The following is a 19,428-nucleotide window of genomic DNA, read 5'->3' as shown; positions in this document are numbered from 1 at the left end:
ATGACTTCATTCTCGTAATTTTATTACTTTATTCTCGTAAATGTACGACTTTATTCTCGTAATTTTACGATTTTATTCTTGTAATATAACGACTTTATTCTCACAATATCCAAGAACATTTTCTCTTCGCTTGGCCCTAATACACCGTCCTAGTCATGTGTAGCTTTACTTTTTTATTTAATTCATTTATTTTTGTACAAACCTCTGGCGATTGTTCATTGTACTTAATTGCGCTTTTCTTTGTGTTATTTATTTTTGTATGGTACAAAGAATATTTTAATAAAGTAAAAAAAAGAAAAAAAAGCGTACATTAGAAACCACGCCCCCTGCCCCCGCTCTGGGGGAAACCCTGACGTTCACTTCCGGGTGAGTGCCATGAACGAGTTGAACTTCCCTTTGCGGCTCGCTGACTAGTCCCAGCTCCATCTGGTTTCAGCTGGACAGTTGACAGGTGCCGCTCCCGTAAAGCCAGCTCAGATGGATTATACCGCCGCTCAGAGTGGGTTCAGACAGCGTAAGTTACGTACGTGATTCCGACTCGAACGAACAAGTTTGTGTGAATTACACTGCAGCATTCCCGCAGGAGGCTACTGCTAGCCTGTAGCCCTCTGTGTTGCACCGGTTCAAGCTAACAATAAGTTGCATTTTTGATACGCAGACGTCGTACTAGATGCCTGTCCTGCGTATTTTCCTGTCTGCGGGCTGCTGCTTCACTAGCGAACTCTTATCTTTGTCAACTCTGCTGAGCAGCTAAATTATCTTTAAAAGCGGCTAAGCTAGCTGACATTTCTCTGGGGAGTTTAATTATGTGGGTTAGCATCTTAGATGTTATTTTATGGTTTAGTTTTATTTTCCTGCGCTATTTTATACGATTTTGCTATCTGTGAAGCTGCGATTATGCTATAATTTACGACCCTCACAGGAGCTCTGTTGTGGCGAATGATAATAAACACATTACAAAGCTTGCCAATTTAGCTGTAGTTAGTTGTATTTTATGATAGGTGTGAAATATTATTATTTCTGGCAATCAACAATGGCTGCATATGTGCGCCAGGAAACGACTCTCTTTTGAAATCATGCAAACTTCTCAAGGTAATTCTAAATTAATATGAGATCAAACCTGCCTTGAGATGACACGTGTTGTGAATTGGCGCTATATAAATAAAATTTACTTGTACAGCAACACCTTTTGGACAACATATTTTATTAATACTATATCACTATATTAATAGTGATCCTTTGTTGGTCAATGAGTGTCTTCACTGTCGTGTCAAAGGAATTTGGAAAACATCTTGTTTGTACAATGAATATATTTTTGCTGCATCCACTATTTGTATTTATTGCTGCAGAAATGGCTACATGGCATGTCTTAGAAAAGGGTACATTTTCTAAAGAAGAAGCCAGGGGTTTTATGAGCTCTGTTTCTTGACCAACAAAAAAGATTTGACGTTGCCCAAATTCAGCCCATGGTGGGAAATTAACATGGATCGCCGTGTTTTTATCAGCCGGTGTCCCGCAGGCATCTGTGCTGGGTCCAGTTCTCTTTAATATGCACAGTTAAGCCCAGATTGCCAACATGTTATCAGCAAGTGGAGTTTAAATTCACAGTACCAATTGTTTACATATACATTTGCAATACCGTACTTTAACTGTAATATGCAATTACCTTCCACTGCACTTTAATTTAAATAGCTTCTGTCCAAACTTTATTTATTAATTTTATAGTAATAGCTACCTGTATATCATGCTCACAATTCTCCCTATAGTAATAGCCACCTGTACATATATTCATAGTACCTGTAAACTCTGTTATAATAACAACCATCTGTATATTATGCTATTGTACATATCTGTAAAACTCTATTTATAGTAATATCCACCTGTATATTATATTCGATACATATCCAGCTGTAAATTTAGTTCACAATACTAGTTATATATATATATTATATTCATAGGACAAATCTATCAGTAAAATTCTGTCTATAATAGTATCCATCTCTATATTTATTCAGTAATAATCCCTGTCCTGTACTTATGGAACCATTGTTTATCCTGCACTTGCTGCTATTGCACTTCTGGTTAGACCTAAACTGCATTTTGTTGCCTTGTACCTGTACCTGTGTAATGTAACAATAAAGTTGAATCTAATCTAATCTAAAAAATGCGAAGCCTCTGCTGGGGTGTCGAAGTGGGCGTTTTGACATCAGTGTTTCAAAAGCATAGAAACAGCTGGAAGAAATGCATGCTGGTTCGTTTTAATGCTTCCTGCCTGACTGGTGCGTGACTTGCTAACTCTGCTCGATTGCTCTCTGTTTTCTTTTAGGAAAGCAGTTTAATTCATGTGTGTTTGCCATGGCTACCTATTTAAATGCTCTTTTTTTTTTCTTTTTTTTTCTGCACACAGAGCCTAATATGCGCCTGAGGAACAGTTCTGTGGATGGGCCCGATGGCAGCCAGCTGTTTGATGACACCAGTGCAGCTGGGCCCGGCGCTCAAGGAGTCTACAGGTGGGAGGAGTCCTCGGACGCTAGACCGAATGTTGACCGCTGATCGAATCCGCCACTAAGAAAAGACAGCAAGCGTTTTTGCTACTTCTCGTTGGTTTCTGGTTTTTCCTATTTATTTTTTTTTTTTTCATGTATTTATTGGCAGAAATCAGCAGGCGGGGCCCCAAGCAGCAGGACTTCCTGGCCAGTCCTTCCTGTCAGACCCCATGTCCAACCTGGCGATGGTATACGGCAGCTCGCTGGCGTCCCAGGGGAGGGAAATGGTGGACAAAAATGTAAGGCCGCCTAAAGATGTGACCGATGAGCGTGCACGGGCTCGAGCAAAATCTACTGCATCAACACCAGCAACAACAAACAAAAGTGTGTGTTTCTCTGTGTTTGTTTCTTTTAGCTGGACAGGTTTATTCCCATATCCAAGCTGAAATACTACTTCGCTGTCGACACGGTGTACGTGGGGAAGAAGCTGGGGATTTTAGTTTTTCCTTACATGCACGAGGTACGCCTGGGTTTATGAGCACCTTATTGTATTTTTTTTTATAGTTAGAAATCAATAGTTTAAATCCAGAAGTGCGAAAGTGTAATTAAATACATGTATATCTGGTCTGTTTTTAATCCTTTTGACACATCCGTGTCCCTTTTCCTGCACTGATATGAACCAGAGGATCTCTTTTATGTTTAAACTCTGCATCAACATCTCTAGCTATGGTTAGAATAGCTAAGTTTAAAACAAGCCGCACAACATTTTAGGCCAAATCTGAAGATTGCAGAGCTGCTAATTGTGTAAAACGTGTCCATTGTGTAGAGCTGGGAGGTGTGTTATCAGCAGGACATCCCCGTGGCGCCGCGCTTTGATGTGAACGCTCCTGACCTCTACATTCCTACGATGGGCTTCATCACGTACATCCTGGTGGCCGGACTGGCTCTCGGCACACAGGACAGGTACATGTGGAGCCACGTTCGTGTCCACGCTGCGCTTTTGTTTTCGTACGGCGAATACCGAATAGGCGTTTCCTCCTTTTATTCGATTCTAAAGACGTACTTGAAATACAGGCCCCTTTTCTGAGGCTGCTCTTTGCTTCAGCTACTGTCATGTCTGAATTTCCCCCTTTTTGTGGGACAATAAAGGCATTGCTTAACTTAAATGTTAAAGAGAAAAAGATAAATCAATGGACCACACCTTATCTTTTTAGACAGGCATACTCTCTATAACCTTTAAATTTAATTTGATTGTAAGGATCCCATCCTTTCTCCTGCTCTTTTTCTATTTAATGTTTATTGGATTGAGTGTTTTCTTGTTGATTCTGTAAAGTGACCTTGAGTGTTGAGAAAGGATAATAAAATTTATTATTATTATTATTATTATTATTATTATTATTATTATTATTAGTTTCTGCTTCAATTAGATGGATGTTCTGAAAGGGCTGGGTTTTCATTTTACAGCCCGAACGACTCTAACCTGAGCCCAGACAATGACATAATTGAATCGATGATGGTGAATAAAATGTAAAAAAAAAAAAAAAAAAAAAGTTTTCCATTCAAAGACTTTGACAAGACATCTGATCTCCAGAGTAACCGCTAAAGCTAGAACAATAACAGCCTTTAGTAGCTAAAACTGCCAATATAATATATGAGCACTTATGAGTGGAGAAATGGGTAATAAATGGTGTTTAAAGGTCAAATGTTGACCGATTATGATGTACTCCGTGGGTAAATAAGTCTCATGTTCCTCAGGTTTTCTCCAGAGCTTCTGGGGGTCCAGGCCAGCTCAGCGTTGGTGTGGTTGATCATGGAGGTCCTGGTGGTCCTGCTTTCACTCTATCTCGTCACCGTGAACACAGACCTCACCACCATAGACCTTTTAGCCTTTTCAGGATACAAATATGTTGGGTACGTCCCGCTGTCTACCACCTGTCAGCATGTTTGTGTTTTTTTTTTTCTGCGACATCTTCCGCTAACCCTCGGACTCTTCTGTATTTTCCAGGATGATCGTGGGCGTAGTGGCAGGTCTTTTATTTGGAAAGACAGCATATTACCTCTCTCTGCTGTGGTGTTGTGCCGCCATCTTTGTCTTTATGGTGAGTGGGAAGCCTTTTAGTCCTCGTGATGATTTTAGTCTATCAAGCTTTTGCATACTGTCGTTCAGGATGCTTCTGCCTCCTCCATATTCTGCAAGTCATCCAGATCCAGGTCATATATTATTACAAGCATTTTGAAATACACATGTATGACACATGGAGATCACAAGATGTTACGAATCCTCCTGCTGATTGACTTTTGACCCCTTCTGTAAATCCTGTTTCTGTTGACCCAGTAGTTGCATTGATTTGGTGCTTCTCTCAGCTTTCGTATCATCTGTCCTCATCTAGCTTTATTAGAGAAAAAGGTGCTGTAAAAAAGTATTGACCCCCTCTATACACTTGTTCTGCTTTTGTTTTTTTTGTCACAACTAAATGTTTCATATAATCCAACTAGTTTTGCTATGAGGCAAATGATGTTTACGAATAATATGAGCATAACATGAGTAAATCTAAAAATGTAGTTTTTAAACCATGATTTTTATTTACTAATGAAAAGCAAAAAAAACAATCTAAACCCAACTGTGTGAAAACACAATAGTATATGTTGCTGTCCCACCTGTCAGCTGCCTCTAGGGGGCTTTCTTTGTCAAATGGAGCCACATTGGAGGGTTTCTGAGCACGAACGAGCTTTTTTGTCTGTCTTGTTGTGTCTCTGCTCTGTCTTCTGTAACCCCAGTCGGTCGAGGCAGATGACCGTTCATACTGAGTCCGGTTCTGGTTCTGCTGGAGGTTTTTCCTTCCCGCTAATGGGTGGTTTTTCTTCCCACTGTCGCTTCATGCTTGCTCAGTATGAGGGATTGCAGCAAAGCCATGTACAATGCAGACGACTCTCCCTGTGGCTCTACGCTTCCCCAGGAGTGAATGCTGCTTGTCGGGACTTTGAAGCAATCAACTGGTTCCCTTATATAGGAAATCTTTGACCAATCTGTATAATCTGATTGAATTTGATTTTGTAAAGTGCCTCGAGATGACATGTTTCATGAATTGGCGCTATATGAATTCAATTGAATTCAATTCAATTCAATTGAACGGCCATTTTCCTGTCACGCCACAGCATCTCGGTCGGAGTTAAGTCCAGACTTTGATTAGGCCACCTTATAGCCATAACGTCTTTTTTGTTTGGTTTGGTTTGGTTGAGCTATTGCTTGCTAGAGTGAGTTTAAATCTCGTCTTGCTGTATAACCCGACGTCACAAACGCACAACTCCAAATTAGTTCACAGGTCAAACCTCATCTCGTACCTCCAGCATCTTTTCATACGATAAGAGTAGAAAATGTGAATTTCCAATCACAGCGAGCAGCCATCCTGTGCTTTTAACAACGTTCTCGCGTGTTTTTTTTCGGGCAGATCCGCACTCTGCGTCTGAAGCTCTTATCCGAGGCGGCGGCTGAAGGGAAGCTGGTGAGAGGAGCCAGGAACCAGCTGAGGATGTACCTCACCATGTCTATCGCAGCGGCACAGCCCATCTTCATGTACTGGCTCACCTACCATCTCATCAGATAAAAGCCTCAACGCTCACCGACTGAGACGCTCATCGTCTCAGAAACGGAAACAAACTCTGCACAAGGAACCACGTCGCTAAACTCGACGTGCAGAACGCGCGCGCTACCAAACAACAAAGAGGGGCCACCTCTGCCTCCTCCTCTGAGCACAGCCACATTGTTAGTTTTTTTTTTTATATATATTTAATGTCTTCAGATTTTGTAGCAAGAACAGGTGGCTTTAATTTCTCTGCATCTTTAATGTGTAATTGCACGTTAACTATGTTTTTATGAATATTTATGTACGCCTGTGAGTTGATTAAGCTGCCATGTTGCAGATTCACAGGTGTTTTTTTTTTTTTTTTTTTTTAAGCCAGTGCAAAGGAAGCACTTCAGCCTCACACGTTGCATAAAACATTTAGCCTAAATGTTTTATGTAACTTTTTTTTTTTTTTCTGTCAGAGATGCCAGATAAAGTGGAGAAAAAGTTCAAAGAAATCCTTCAGGGTGGTGCTGTTGTGTGTGCGAGCTTTGCAGCCGGGCACCTCCTGGACTGAGAGATCTCCTGGAAGATGGACCTGTTTACTGCTGAATAAACGTAGTTTAATTGAATATCACTGTTGTTTTATGTTTGCAATAAAAAATAGTCTTATTTACCACCGGGGTTCAATTCAAATCAGCCTAAATTATTCCAGGAAACCTTTGTATGTGAGCTCTCAAACTGCGGCTGAAGCTGTTTTTGATGAGCACCTATTTAAATAGGAAGCATTTTACCCCGAACCGACGGGTTATTTTTACCACTATAGCACGACGGACTTGAAGTCAAAGTTTACTGGAAGTGGAAGAAAAGCTGATAATATGAAGCCACTGTAATGATTTGACGAAGTGACTGATGGACTGACAAAAATTTTGCTTGTTTTCTTAAATGTTTGTAGCTGAATTTGTATCACAATTCTGCTCATTACTGCGAAGGAGAAATAAAAAAAATTTACCTGTAGAACAAACTAGAATTCACAGCATTTCGGACACAAATGTGTGTTTTCATTGCTGTTTTTCTCCTTTTTTTTTCAAAATAAAGAACTCGTAAGTCACTGCTGCTGTGAATATTTTTTTTTATTTGATTTTAATGCAGAAATAACATTTGGATGAGTATGTGCAACCTGAAGAGAAATAATGCATAATACATTTGTATTAAGTCTCAAACGTTCTGAATACAAGGAGTTTTCTGAGATGAAGCAATAAATATGGTTTAATTATGAATAACTGATTTATGAAGCCACATGTGAAAACTGGTTTCAGTGTTCTTTTCAAACCTTTCTGCTTTTAATTCAACAAAGCTGAACTTTTATATGGATAAACACTAATTCTGTTACAATTTATGACATAGAATACTGAGTAATACTACCCTGCAATAGACTGCCTGTCCAGATGCCTGTAGGTTACTGGTCCCCCATCTGTCATCTATGTAAAGATCTGCCAGGAACTCTGTGAACAACAGTGTTTATATATATGTATGTATATATATGTATATATATATATATATATATATATATATATATATATATATATATTTTTTTTTTTTTTTTTTAACCTAATGAACCTAACGAACTACAAATTGAGGAAAACTAGGCCTGGAAAAATGTGATATACCACAAGAAAACTGTTTAAATAAAACACACATATATTGCGCATAATATGGTGTTCGTGTCTGACCAATAAGGTATGTTTTAAAGATTTCTAGCGTTCTTTCCAGAAGCCTCTGTTGTGATTGATGGCCTGAAGGAGCCTTGTCTCCATCGTCCTCTTTACCGGGTACCTCTGGTACATGGGCAGCAGCAGCAGAAGATGGCAGGTGAGGGATTCAGGCAGGTGGAGCTCTGTGGCATCGGGCAGCACGGCCACCCTCATCTTGACGCACTCCATCCCCAGGAAAGGGACTCGGTCACAGCCTGTGAGGAACACTGTGGAGAACAGAGCAGTGAGTCTGACGGAACCGCAGGTAGCTCTAAAACTGGACGCAAAAAACAACGAACGGCGACACCAAGAGGAAAACGTACATAGGAACTTCTTCTTATGTTCCGCTGAGAGATTATCAAACACCTCCCAGAAGGTAACGATGGTTGGATGGTCAGCATAGTAGTCTCCCTCGTAAACTGTGTTCTGCAAATTTAACAGTAAAATATATTCATACATAAAACAATTCATGGAAAATATGTTTATTTATATATATATATATATATATATATATATATATATAGCATACATAAAGAAAAAAAAAAATATATATATATATATATATATATATATATATATATATATAAACAACTGTATTACTGCAACAAATGAAATTCATCCAAAAAAGTCTCATTTTAATCATTTGAGTTGTGTGTTACCTCAGAACAAATGTAAAAAAAATAATAATAATCTGTATAAACTGTATGCAGGGCTGCAGATGTCGAGTACTATAATAATCATCTGTTGATTAATCAATTCATTTAAAAATATGAATAATCTTTTGAACTACAGAAAAACAAGCCTTTATTGCACATTTTATGACAAAAAAAATTATGACTCTTGTGGAGTTTTGGATAGAGCATATTTGCAGACAATACAATATAAATAGTACTATATATATATATATATATATATATATATATATATATATATATATATATATATATATATATATATATATACACACACATGTAAAGTATTTGCTTAATTACCTCTGTGTGGGTTATTATTGTAGCAAATGGCATGTTTCTGAGTCTGTATACTTCAGTTAACGATTGTTCTACTACTGATCACGACTAATCTGATTGTTTCAGCCATAAATGTGTGTCGGGAACATGTTAAACTGAAAAGAATAAAAATCAGTGCATATCAGGCTACCTGCTTGAAGAGCTCCCAGTCGTACTTTTCCTGGCCCACCATGACCGTCTGTAATTCCTCAGGCTGGAAGAACTCCACCACATCCATGTTGCACACCTTGAAAAAGCCTCGTTTAAAGAGTTCAAACACTCCCTTCACCGATTTGTTAAAGGCGTGGTCGACGCAGGCGGCAACGAATTCTTTCCTGTCAGCAAAAAAACAAAAAACACATCAAATGAATTTGGCATCTAATGACTGACAACGTGACACAGATTAGCAGATTATTCCAAGTCTGACGGTTCTAGCGTGGCAGCAAAACCAGACTTTTAAATTTTCGCTCAAACATGCGATGCCAACAGGTTGCAACAAACCTATTAGATCCAGTGACACGTTTTCCAGGTTCGTTTGGGTCAAGTTCAACTTCCTCGCCACCCCAGGAGACCTGTGTTACCATCGCATATGATGAGACGTTAGCGTGGAATGTACACCACCAAATTTTATTTATTTACGATTATCTTCTGAAGAGGGTAAACCCGGCTGGATGGGACTCAGCGTGTGTTTAGAGAACCTACAGAGAAAGTCATCTCCAGGGCTTCGACTTCATCCGGAGTGTAATCCTCCAAAATGCACCTCCATGACCTGCACACACAGTGAGGAGCGTTAGTTTAATGCGACAATGAGCCGACATACCGACAAACTTAACAAAGCCACATTTCAAAGGTTAAAGGTTAAAGTAAATCAATAACTCAGATGAGCTTTTAATATTTGTAGCTTCTATAAAACATGAAACAACACAATGCTGAGGCTAGCTTTCAATTCAGGCTTTTAGTTTTGTTTATTTTGTCAACGTAAGTTTGTACTACTTCAAATTCTATAACATTAAATGTTCTTTTTATATTGTATCTAAACTGTAACACCTTGATTCTGTTTGTAAAGGTCCAACAAATTAGAAATTTCAGTAATTTGTTTGATGCCCAACTCTAGTCCAGGGGTCTGTAGTCCTCAGTGGCCGCTATCCTGCGATTTTTAGATCCAACCCACCTAAATCAAATAAATGGCTCGGTAACAGGCTTCTGCAGAACATGGTGGCATGTTGACTAAAGTCAAGTGTATTTAAATAGCACATTTCAGCAGCAAGGTGGTTCAAAGTGCTTTATACAATGAAAACATAAAAACATCAATACATATATGTTGGTCAATGTTATTGTGGGTGAAAAGCAACTCTAAACAAGTGGGTTTTCAGTCTTGATTTAAAGGAAGTCAGTGTTTCTGCTGATTTGCCTGTTTCTGGAAGTTTGTTCCGGATAAGTGAAGCATAGGAACTAAATGCTGCTTCTCCATGTTTGGTTCTGTAATAATATTTTAGAGTCTATTCTCTGAGCTAAAGGGAGCCTTTGTAAGGACTTTAGAACTGGGGTGATGTGCTCTATCTTCCTGGTTTTAGCGAGAACGTGAGCACCAGCATTCTGGATCAGCTGCTGTAATTTGATTTTTCTTTTGGGCAGACTTGTGAAGACACCGTTGCAGTAATCAATGCGACTAAAGATAAATGCATGGATGAGTTTCTCCAGATCTCAATGGGATATCAGTCCTTTAATCCAAGTGATGTTCTTCATGTGATAGAGGGCTGACTTTGTGCCTGCAGTTGTAAAAACTTAAGCTGTGTGCCTCAGGTCCAAATATGATAACTTCAGTTTTGTTTCTGTTCAGCTAGAGAAAGTTTTGGCACCACCATGCATTGATTAGCTCTAAGCATCTGTTCAGTTCAATTCTGATTCAGTAATGCTCCAGCACTAAAGTTGCTTTATTATAGCACCTAAAAGTTTTTTTTATTTTTATCTGTGAGTAAGACTGAAAAACAACCAGTTGAGATGTGGCAATTCAAAGGTAAAAGATGAGACGAAAATATAAACCAATGTAAAAATCACTATTAATTAGAAAAATAAGTCTTTTTAACAACATAATAAGGAATGGTCTTAGAAACCCTTTTCCAGACACGAATAACAGAAAATATCTGTATTATTATTCTATATCTATATATTTTTGTCCCAAAAATAAAACGTGATTATGTTCAAAACAGAAGCGCCCCTTTATATGCAGCCTGCTTAGAGCTCTCCAGTCATGGACTTTAAAATGTTTCTTACTCTGCTAGGACAGGTTCAAACTCCTTCATGTCCTCCAGTGATGTTTTGACTCGGAGCAGCTTCTTGAAGAGCGCCAGCGGGAACGGCATGTGAATCATGTTGTGGTTGTAAAGAGCCAAGCCGCACAGAACGCCAAACAGGAAGTACCTCTTCTCCTCCACTTTAAGCTATTTGAAAATGGGACCACGGAAATCCCACAAAATTATTATAAATGCTCCTAATAAGCCTGGTTAATGTAGCTGTTTATTGGATGAAGAGCTCTTACCCTGGGTGGGAACCAGGCCAGGGTCTTACTCTCGTTGTGCATGAACATTCCCGATTCAGGATCCATTAGCTCATCAAACACGTGGAGGAAAAAGTCATGTTTGTTGACGTTCATGACCTTCCTGTCGTCTACAAACTGCACCTACCGCAGCAAGATGGAAAAAGCATTGGTAAAACACACATAAAATAAAAAACACACCCAAAATGCACTCTGCACATCTGCAAAAACATGTTCTCCAACATTTCAGACTCCATTTAAACATCAACATTGAACGCAGGACATTTGCTCCATGTTGTGTTTACCTGAAGCTGCATTTTAAACACAGAGTGGTCAGCGGCGGCGAGATGTCTGAACGTGTCCTCCACCAGGTGAGTTCGTCTCAGCGTCAGCTGGAAGACGGGGACCGGGGAGTCCAAGGCGTTTCCCAGCATATCTTGAGGCAACGACACACCCGTTTCACGGACAAAGTGATGAGCTTCCTGCAGTCACAAAAAAACAAAAACAAAACTCCAGTTAACAGATCCAGGAGCAAAATGTTTGCAGGGTGCAGAACTTACAACGTACCTTCATGACGCGCGCCAAGATGTTAAAGACAGCGACCTTGCAGACCAGAGGCAAGACGAAAGGGTAGCGGCAGAAAATGACGGGCGTGTGCTTGTTGTCCTTTGAGAAAATAAATGATCGAGGAGAAATTTCAGCACAACGAAATGAACAGGGGGAGTTAAGGACCTCTGAAAACCAAAAAAGCCAGTTGATCACCACATAAATCGGTTTTCACCTCTTCTTTGGAGAGCGACAACCAGAGAGTGACATCCACGATCGGCTGAGAAAAATTAGAGATTTCCTCGACATAAAAAGTGTCCAGTGGGACCTTGTAGGACTTCCCAGCTTTATTCGCCTGAAAAAGATAAATCAATGGACCACATTAAAAACCACCAAAAAATAATATTTTTTTAATATTAATAATGAAAGAAATGAGTTTTGTAATATTATAGAAATGTCCATCCAATAAAGGACTGCATCTCAATACAAATATGAAATTTAAAAGCATCAATTTATAATTAGCTGACTTGCCATTGGTAGTGGCTAATATTACTCAAAGGTTAAAGGTCTACTATGCAACCGGGGTTGATTTTCCAGCGAGGCTCCCCCAGAGGGTGAAAGTAAAAGTGCACTGTCATAAAGATGCTCAGCTGTTCTGGATTCTCCGTCAAGCCAGGCGCGGTTGTTTTGAGTTTAGCAGACAGGCGAACGCAACGAAAAGTGGAAAAAACGGCAGTACAAACAATGACTAACACAGTGAAAGTATGAACATCAGGGTTTCCCGCAGCGCTATCTTGGCCTCGCCAAACTCACGCTGCCGCCTCGCTAACATTAAAAAAATAATAATAATAATAACAATAATAATAATAATAATAATAAAAAAAAACTCGATATGCTTGCATGTTTATTTGACGTTCTTTGTTGTTGCTTTCGCGCGTGCATATAGTGAATGGCAGGGCAAAAACACATGGAGTTCGCGCCGTAAAGCAAGACCGACTCTCGCGGTCTGGCACGAGATTCTGAGCCTGTGTGTGCGGGCCGAGGGCTCTTGCAATTACAAGTGCTGTATTTCCCCCACAGACCACCAGGGCGGCCGAGAAAACCTTTTTTCGACCTGAAATGACTCATTTAATCATCCAAAACGGTATGGAGCACATTAATTAACTGAAAAATGTTGCATAGTATGCCTTTAAAGGTCGAGCAGCTGACCTGAACATTCTGATTAAGTAAACACATAGATGGCTGAAATAAAGCAGTCATCACTGACTTTGTAAAGTAGTTTCAGGGCTTCCAGCACAAATTTGACTCCTGGGTTGTGGGTGTCTAACAGGCCGTTCCTCAGCATGAAGGCCAAGGCATTTTTGAAGACCATGATGTGCCTGATCAAAATAGTGGCTGACAGAGAAGACCAAAAACTTCCTGCAGAGTAAAAAATTAATTTGTGAATACATGTGCCTTCAAGAGTGGTACATCTATTTTATGACAATGGTTTGCACGTGTATATTTATCAATAGTAGGATAATATTGATTTATGGCTAATCTTCCTAAACCTTCCAATAAAACATCTAAATATCAAGTCAGCCAAGGGGTCTCTTACTCAGTGTTTCCAAAGTCTTCTCGCTCAGCTCCCTAATAACAACTGCCAGATTCAAGGCTACATTCATGACGTTTGAGTCCTCTTGTAGCAGCGGACAGGTCAGCAAAATTAGGATGATCTCTGGAGATTTTAAAGGACGCATTGAGGCAATGAGCAAGTCTACCAGGACCTGGAGATTCACCTGTGCGGAAGAGAAATGCATCAGAAACGCTTTGAACTCTTGTACCTGATTTATTTGTTCTTCTAATCTGGTTTTATTTGGACATAAGACTTCCATATTTCTCAGTTACTTTTTAAAAATGTTTGCCCTTAACTGTTTGTTTGATCCACGGGACCGCCAGCATCTGGTCGAAGGCTTTGCAAGCAGCCTCGAGGTCCACGGTTAAGGCACCGGCTTCCCGCGGAGCGCTACGGGTGTCAAGGCCAGAACAACGTTAGAAAAGTCGGACTTTGGGGAATTATTTAAATGTTAAACCTTCCTACTTCTCAAACACGACTTTGCTGATATTGGAAAATCATACTCACTCTGCTTTGGTGAAACTTGCAACAAGACTTGAACTTGTGAAAAACATCGACTCGATTTCTCTGTTGCACAAAAAGGAGAAAGCATGAAAAGAGGTGTGTAAACACTAAAATATATCTTGTAGATTAGGTACTCCTGCATGCACAGCGTCATGAAATTTGCTCCCCAACACATTTCTTCTTTGAAACATTTAATGCTTCAGATAATTAAACAGATATTAAAGTCAGACGATAACCTGATGAAATGCAAAAATCTGTCTTCAAATGAGCATTTTCCTTATTAGGTAAACAAAGCTAACTAAACTAGTCTGGTCCTAAGTGAACTAATAATAAAAATAATAATGAAATAATAAATAATTAATAGCTGGTTGGGTCATCCTTAGCTACAACTGCTGCCAGGCGTTTATAAAAAGTCTTTTCGATCTCCAGGAGCGGTTGTGGCCCCTCCTCTTTGCAGAATATTTAATTTTCAGCTCATCCCTCGTCATCTGAGTGCAGACTCTGACCTTAGGCTGTAAAACTGGGCCAACCAATACTTCCTTTGTGTTTTTTGCTTACTGGTTCGTTTTAAATCACTGTCCTGCTGTTGGGTCCAAGTGAGTTTTGGCCTAAGGTCACAGACTGATGGTCTTCAGCATTTTCACCAAGGCAACAGGATTCCTGTCTCCACCAATCATGCAAAGTCATCCAGGACATGAAGCTGACCATCAAATTACCACCATGATTTTTGGTCAATATTAGTTTTGGCCTTGGCTTGCTTCCATGGAGACAATCTTTTGTCCAGTTTGCCTCTTCCTGTTGAATCAGGAACACTGAAGCCAGCGGCTTCTTAGATGTTGCCCTGGGATCTTTTAGGACCTCCTGGATGAGACCTCAATGAGCTCTTGGAGTAAATTTTCATAGGCTGATCATTCCTGGGAAGCTAAACCACTACTCCATGTTTAATGGCTCTCACTGCGATTTATTGGATCCCCAAAACATTAGAAATGGCATTAGACATTAGATGGCAGCAGCTTTGCTTGCCACATGTTTATGAATTTCTTTAGATAGAGGCATGATGTTTTTCTTTCTGAGGTCTTGTAGCCATTGGGTCACGCAGGTTTGGGTAGCTTTTTTCCATAACAAAGGAAATTATCATTTGAAAACTTCATGTGTCTACGATGCTTTTATTGACTGGTCATACAATTTGACAGATGAAAAGTTTCGGCAGGGAAAAAGGCTTTCAGTTATTGGTTACCTTTTGGCCTCGACGTTGCTGTATTCCATCGCCACCCATTTCTGTAGTTTTGTCTCATCCAGCCGCCCAATGATTGGTCTCTGATCGGGGGTCTTATAAGTTAAAAGTTAGTCAGACAAGTTTTAATGTTTATTTTTTTTTAGGTTCATTAAAAGTGTTTTTTTTTTTTTTTAGTTAGGTACGTGTTACCTTTGCAGGTGAAGAGTAAATGAAGCTTGTGTTCCATCCAGATGATAACTTCAAGTCTGCGTAAGGACAAAAACATTGATCACAATTTGTCTTCGGACATTTTACTCTTAAAATTAAAAACCTCTTTTTTAGAGTTGAGCGAAACATTTTAATCTAATCTAAAAATTAACCCCGAAGCCAAGAAAATGATTAGAAAATTACTCACCGAAAATTATTCTATGCTCTGCAATTAAAAACAAATGCACACCATATAAGCCCGTCTCCTGCCATACGTACCACTAGGGACGGATGCTGCGCTGTCAGAGGTCCATGGGAGCTGAACCAGGGAGGGGGACGGGCTGCTGTCCTGTTGTCCGGTCCCCAACTGGCCCTTGTCCCCTTTACCAAAAGCAAAGAGTTGTCCAGAGGAGGTCAACACCAGAGTGTGATGCCTGAAAGGCCAGAACCAGAATTTAATAAGACACAATAGCGTCAGGTTTTTGGCCTAGTTTTTCCAAAGTGATCTTGCATGTAAGGAAAAAAAAAACATATTAACATAGTAACATATTAACCTCCCACATGCAATCTGGGATGCCGGCCCTCCGAGACCATCGACCAGCTTGGGCAGGACCTCTTTGGTGGTGGAGTTGTGACCGAGCTGGCCGTGGCTCCCGTCTCCAAAAGTGAAAACGTTCCCTTCCTGAAAAACCCCAGAATCACATGACACCCTACAAAAATTAGGCTAATTACTTTAGAAAAGGCTGAAGTCTTTAGTCACTTTGGGTAAATAATCTCAATCAGCGATGTTGGCACCTTAGTTAACACAGCGGTGTGCGACTCTCCACAGCTGATGACGGAGACGTCCAGACGTCTGAGAGCAGGTACCACACAGATGTTAAACCTGCCTGTTTAGGATCAGAAGACATGGAAAGAGTTGGACACACTGCATGTTTTTTATTAAGGGGGAGTCTGATTGTTACCTATGAGCTCCACCTTTATGTTGCAACAAAAAAAAAAAAGAGAGATTGTCTTAATGTACCATTTTCATCCACCCTGTTGAGCCCCAGCTGGCCAGACTTATTGGCCCCACAGCAGTACACCAGGCCGGGGAGCGTGAGGAACAGAGTGTGGCTCCCTCCCGCTGAAATCCGGGTCACTGCGACTCCGGTCAGGGCGCACACCAGGACAGGTTTGTGCTGAAGACTCACCTCCTTCCCCAGGCCCAATTGGCCGTGACTGTTTGAACCCCAGGAGAAGACGTCTCCTCCTAAAAAGTGGCAAAAAAACAAAATCAACTGAGTTGCGTCTGTCGTGCATAAATACACAAAGCTCTCCTCAGCCGGTTTATTGCCTTACCTTTGGTCAATGCGAGGGAATGGGAGTTTCCACAAGCAACCTGGATTATCTGTATGGCCATCGGGATAGGTACTTGGCTGCAGGGTGATAAAACAAAATAAATGGATTACGCATACTTATACTGAAGGATGCATGTTTACCTGTGAGTTTCAGTTCTTGCCTTGGTCTCTGGTTGTTGCACGGGTGCCCCTTCACCAGCCCAAGCTGTCCATTGTTTCCTGCCCCCCAAGAAAACACTTGTCCAGATTGACATAAAGCCAGACAATGGTCTTGACCACAAGCCAGAGAGACAACGTCACCGATTCCCTCCACACATCCTGAAACAGGGGGAAAAGGAAAGTGATGATGATACACAAAGACGGTAGAAATCCAGCTGAATCGAAAACGTAACTCACACTTTTGCACTGTTAATGTTAGGCGTAAACAATAAAAATTAAAATTAATTTAAAAAGGTTTGTCTCTGCTTTGAAGCTGATATCTCGACACTGCCAATGACCCATTACATGGAAGAGTAGGGGGGAAAAAATTCAGTATGATTGGATTTACTGCAGTGCTTAGCGCCAGTATAGATATATATATATATAAAAAAAACAAAAGACAAAACAAAAGACAACAACCCAAAACTAACATAAAGCGCAACAACAAAACAAACAATCCTTCAAATTTCCCAGCTAACGTTGAACTCAACATACGGTGTTTGTTTAAGTTTCGTTGCATGACCGAAACGGGATGAAACGAAAGTAAAACTTAAATCAGTCTGCGTATTATGCCTGTCAGGGATGAATCATGACTCTTGCCTGAAGCAATACACAACAAAACAACAGAACATGAAAAATAATAATTAAAAAGAACAAAAAGAAATATTGTTTTCAATAATTGTGGTCAAATTAAGTCATTTGGACACTTATAGAAAACGTTTTAATAGCAAAACCAACGTGTTTTTATTTACAATATATATATATATATATATATATATATATATATATATATATATATATATATATATATATATATATATACACACACACACACACACACAATAACTTACCAAGCATCTTTCCACTTTGCTTCTTCCGTCCAAGTTGGCCCTGTGAGTTGTGTCCACAGGACAAAACCTTCCCGTCTGCTCTGAGGAATAAAGTGTGCTGCTCTCCGCAACAGATGCTGGTTACAACCCCGGGTCCGGTCCAGCGCAGCGGGCTCAGGGCTGCCTGGACCCCGAACTGCCCACTGGAGCTGTCTCCCCAACAATACAGCTGCATGTCTGCACGTAGACTGACTGACCCGAGCATCTGCGACGGTGTTTCAGGTGCTGCTGCTGCTGCTGCTGCCTTCACGTCCCTCAGAAAAAAATGACACTTCCCTCAAAGTAAGCAAAAATAAACAAAAAAATATTCCGGCGCTGTAGCGCAATGAAAAACCTACAGAAACCCTAGTTTGGTTAAAATAACCCGTACAACAATCCACCTTTGGACTATGTTCAGCTTTACAATTTCTTATTAAATTGTAGTTACTAACATGCAAAACTACGAGTTTACGAAGGTACGTGAAGGCAGCACGGGTGCATTGAAGGTCTCTGTACGGTAGGAAGTACTCTCATCATCATACAGATCACTAATACTGTGTCTTAATCACTGAGCTATATTATACACTGTAGTGCTAATAGCCCGCTGTTAGAACGAGTCGCTTTGAAGCCACCAGCCGCCATATTGGTACTCCTTATTTTCACCCAGTAACTTTTAAAATGTAAAAATGCCACATACTTTTATGGTATGTTGATGTTCTAGAGCTATCAAGTACTGAGAAAGTCATGTATTGAAATATTTTGCGCTTTATTTATTTAAATATATTTAAATATATCCATATATATAAAACATTCATAAATATATAAATAACAATATACAACAACATGTATTTACATATATGTATACATATATATGATACATATACACATACATATACATATATATATATATATATATATATATATATATATATATATATATATATATATATATATATATATATATATATATATATTTAATATGAATAACGTGTAAAATATTTCAACACCTAATTTCCTAGTAGTTGATAGTGTTAGTACATCCACTGACTGTAGAATTACCTATGAAACGTTTTCACATAGCCAGAAAACTGCTTGTTGTTGCAACCAAATCCTGTGGGATTCTGTGAGAGTAGGGAGTAGCAAGATGGCGGCCAGTGACTTCAGTTTTTCGGCAAAATCAGCACTCCAGTGTATAACATAGCTCAGTTGTTTTAATATACTTATGTCCCGTCTTTACTAGGCTTCTGCGCAAGTCACATTATCTGATGAGAAGCTTTTAAAATAAGAAGTTTCATGTCTGCAGATAGGCTATATTATGATAACCTGAGATTGTGCGCTTCAAACTGTTGAGGTAAAAGGAGAAAAAAAGCAGATATTACCCTGTCAGTGATGCATTTCACAAGAACAAACTTTGTGGAAGTGAAATTTACGAACACAAAGGGCTGATTTATTTGAACCTTTATAAACCTAATACGTTTTTTAGTGTACCGCATCTTTTTCCTGTTGTGTTTAGTGTCAAAAACTTGATACTTACATCAAACTGCATTCCTTTGCAAAATAATGCATTTCCCTTCTATGTGAAACGTCAAA

General features: G+C 39.7%; 2 protein-coding genes across 4 annotated transcripts; one reads left to right on the top strand and one right to left on the bottom strand.

Annotated features, from left to right (window-relative positions):
* Positions 1-351: 351 nt before the first annotated feature.
* On the top strand, positions 352-7,160 carry yif1b (Yip1 interacting factor homolog B (S. cerevisiae)). Of its 2 annotated transcripts, none has more exons than XM_012857152.3 (8): positions 352-523; positions 2,408-2,510; positions 2,656-2,785; positions 2,902-3,006; positions 3,313-3,449; positions 4,242-4,397; positions 4,492-4,585; positions 5,936-7,160. In XM_012857152.3, the coding sequence occupies exons 1-8, from the start codon at positions 478-480 to the stop codon at positions 6,089-6,091; spliced, it is 927 nt and encodes a 308-aa protein (XP_012712606.1). In that variant the 5' UTR covers positions 352-477; the 3' UTR covers positions 6,092-7,160. The 2 variants fall into 2 exon arrangements, with proteins under 2 accessions (XP_012712606.1, XP_012712607.1); XM_012857153.3 differs by having other exon boundaries at positions 353-514.
* A 501-nt stretch (positions 7,161-7,661) lies between these two features.
* LOC105923370 (probable E3 ubiquitin-protein ligase HERC4) lies at positions 7,662-18,097 on the bottom strand. 2 transcript variants are annotated; one of them, XM_036150186.1, is made up of 23 exons: positions 17,821-18,096; positions 16,933-17,089; positions 16,773-16,849; positions 16,456-16,683; positions 16,230-16,321; positions 15,989-16,116; positions 15,714-15,868; positions 15,438-15,493; positions 15,249-15,340; positions 14,015-14,074; positions 13,804-13,897; positions 13,490-13,670; positions 13,160-13,311; positions 12,128-12,247; positions 11,914-12,012; positions 11,652-11,828; positions 11,350-11,490; positions 11,085-11,251; positions 9,513-9,579; positions 9,312-9,382; positions 8,962-9,145; positions 8,127-8,229; positions 7,662-8,030 (listed from the first exon to the last, which is right to left on the bottom strand). In XM_036150186.1, exons 1-23 carry the CDS (start codon positions 18,062-18,064, stop codon positions 7,807-7,809), a joined length of 3,069 nt encoding a protein of 1,022 aa, XP_036006079.1. In that variant the 5' UTR covers positions 18,065-18,096; the 3' UTR covers positions 7,662-7,806. The 2 variants fall into 2 exon arrangements, with proteins under 2 accessions (XP_036006079.1, XP_036006080.1); XM_036150187.1 differs by lacking the exons at positions 13,160-13,311; positions 13,490-13,670 and having other exon boundaries at positions 17,821-18,097.
* Positions 18,098-19,428: the final 1,331 nt, after the last annotated feature.

The sequence above is a fragment of the Fundulus heteroclitus genome, chromosome 18, assembly GCF_011125445.2.
Source record: "Fundulus heteroclitus isolate FHET01 chromosome 18, MU-UCD_Fhet_4.1, whole genome shotgun sequence".
Classification (NCBI taxonomy): domain Eukaryota; kingdom Metazoa; phylum Chordata; class Actinopteri; order Cyprinodontiformes; family Fundulidae; genus Fundulus; species Fundulus heteroclitus.
Note: the sequence above shows the minus strand (reverse complement) of the source record. Positions and strands in the feature narration are given on the sequence as shown.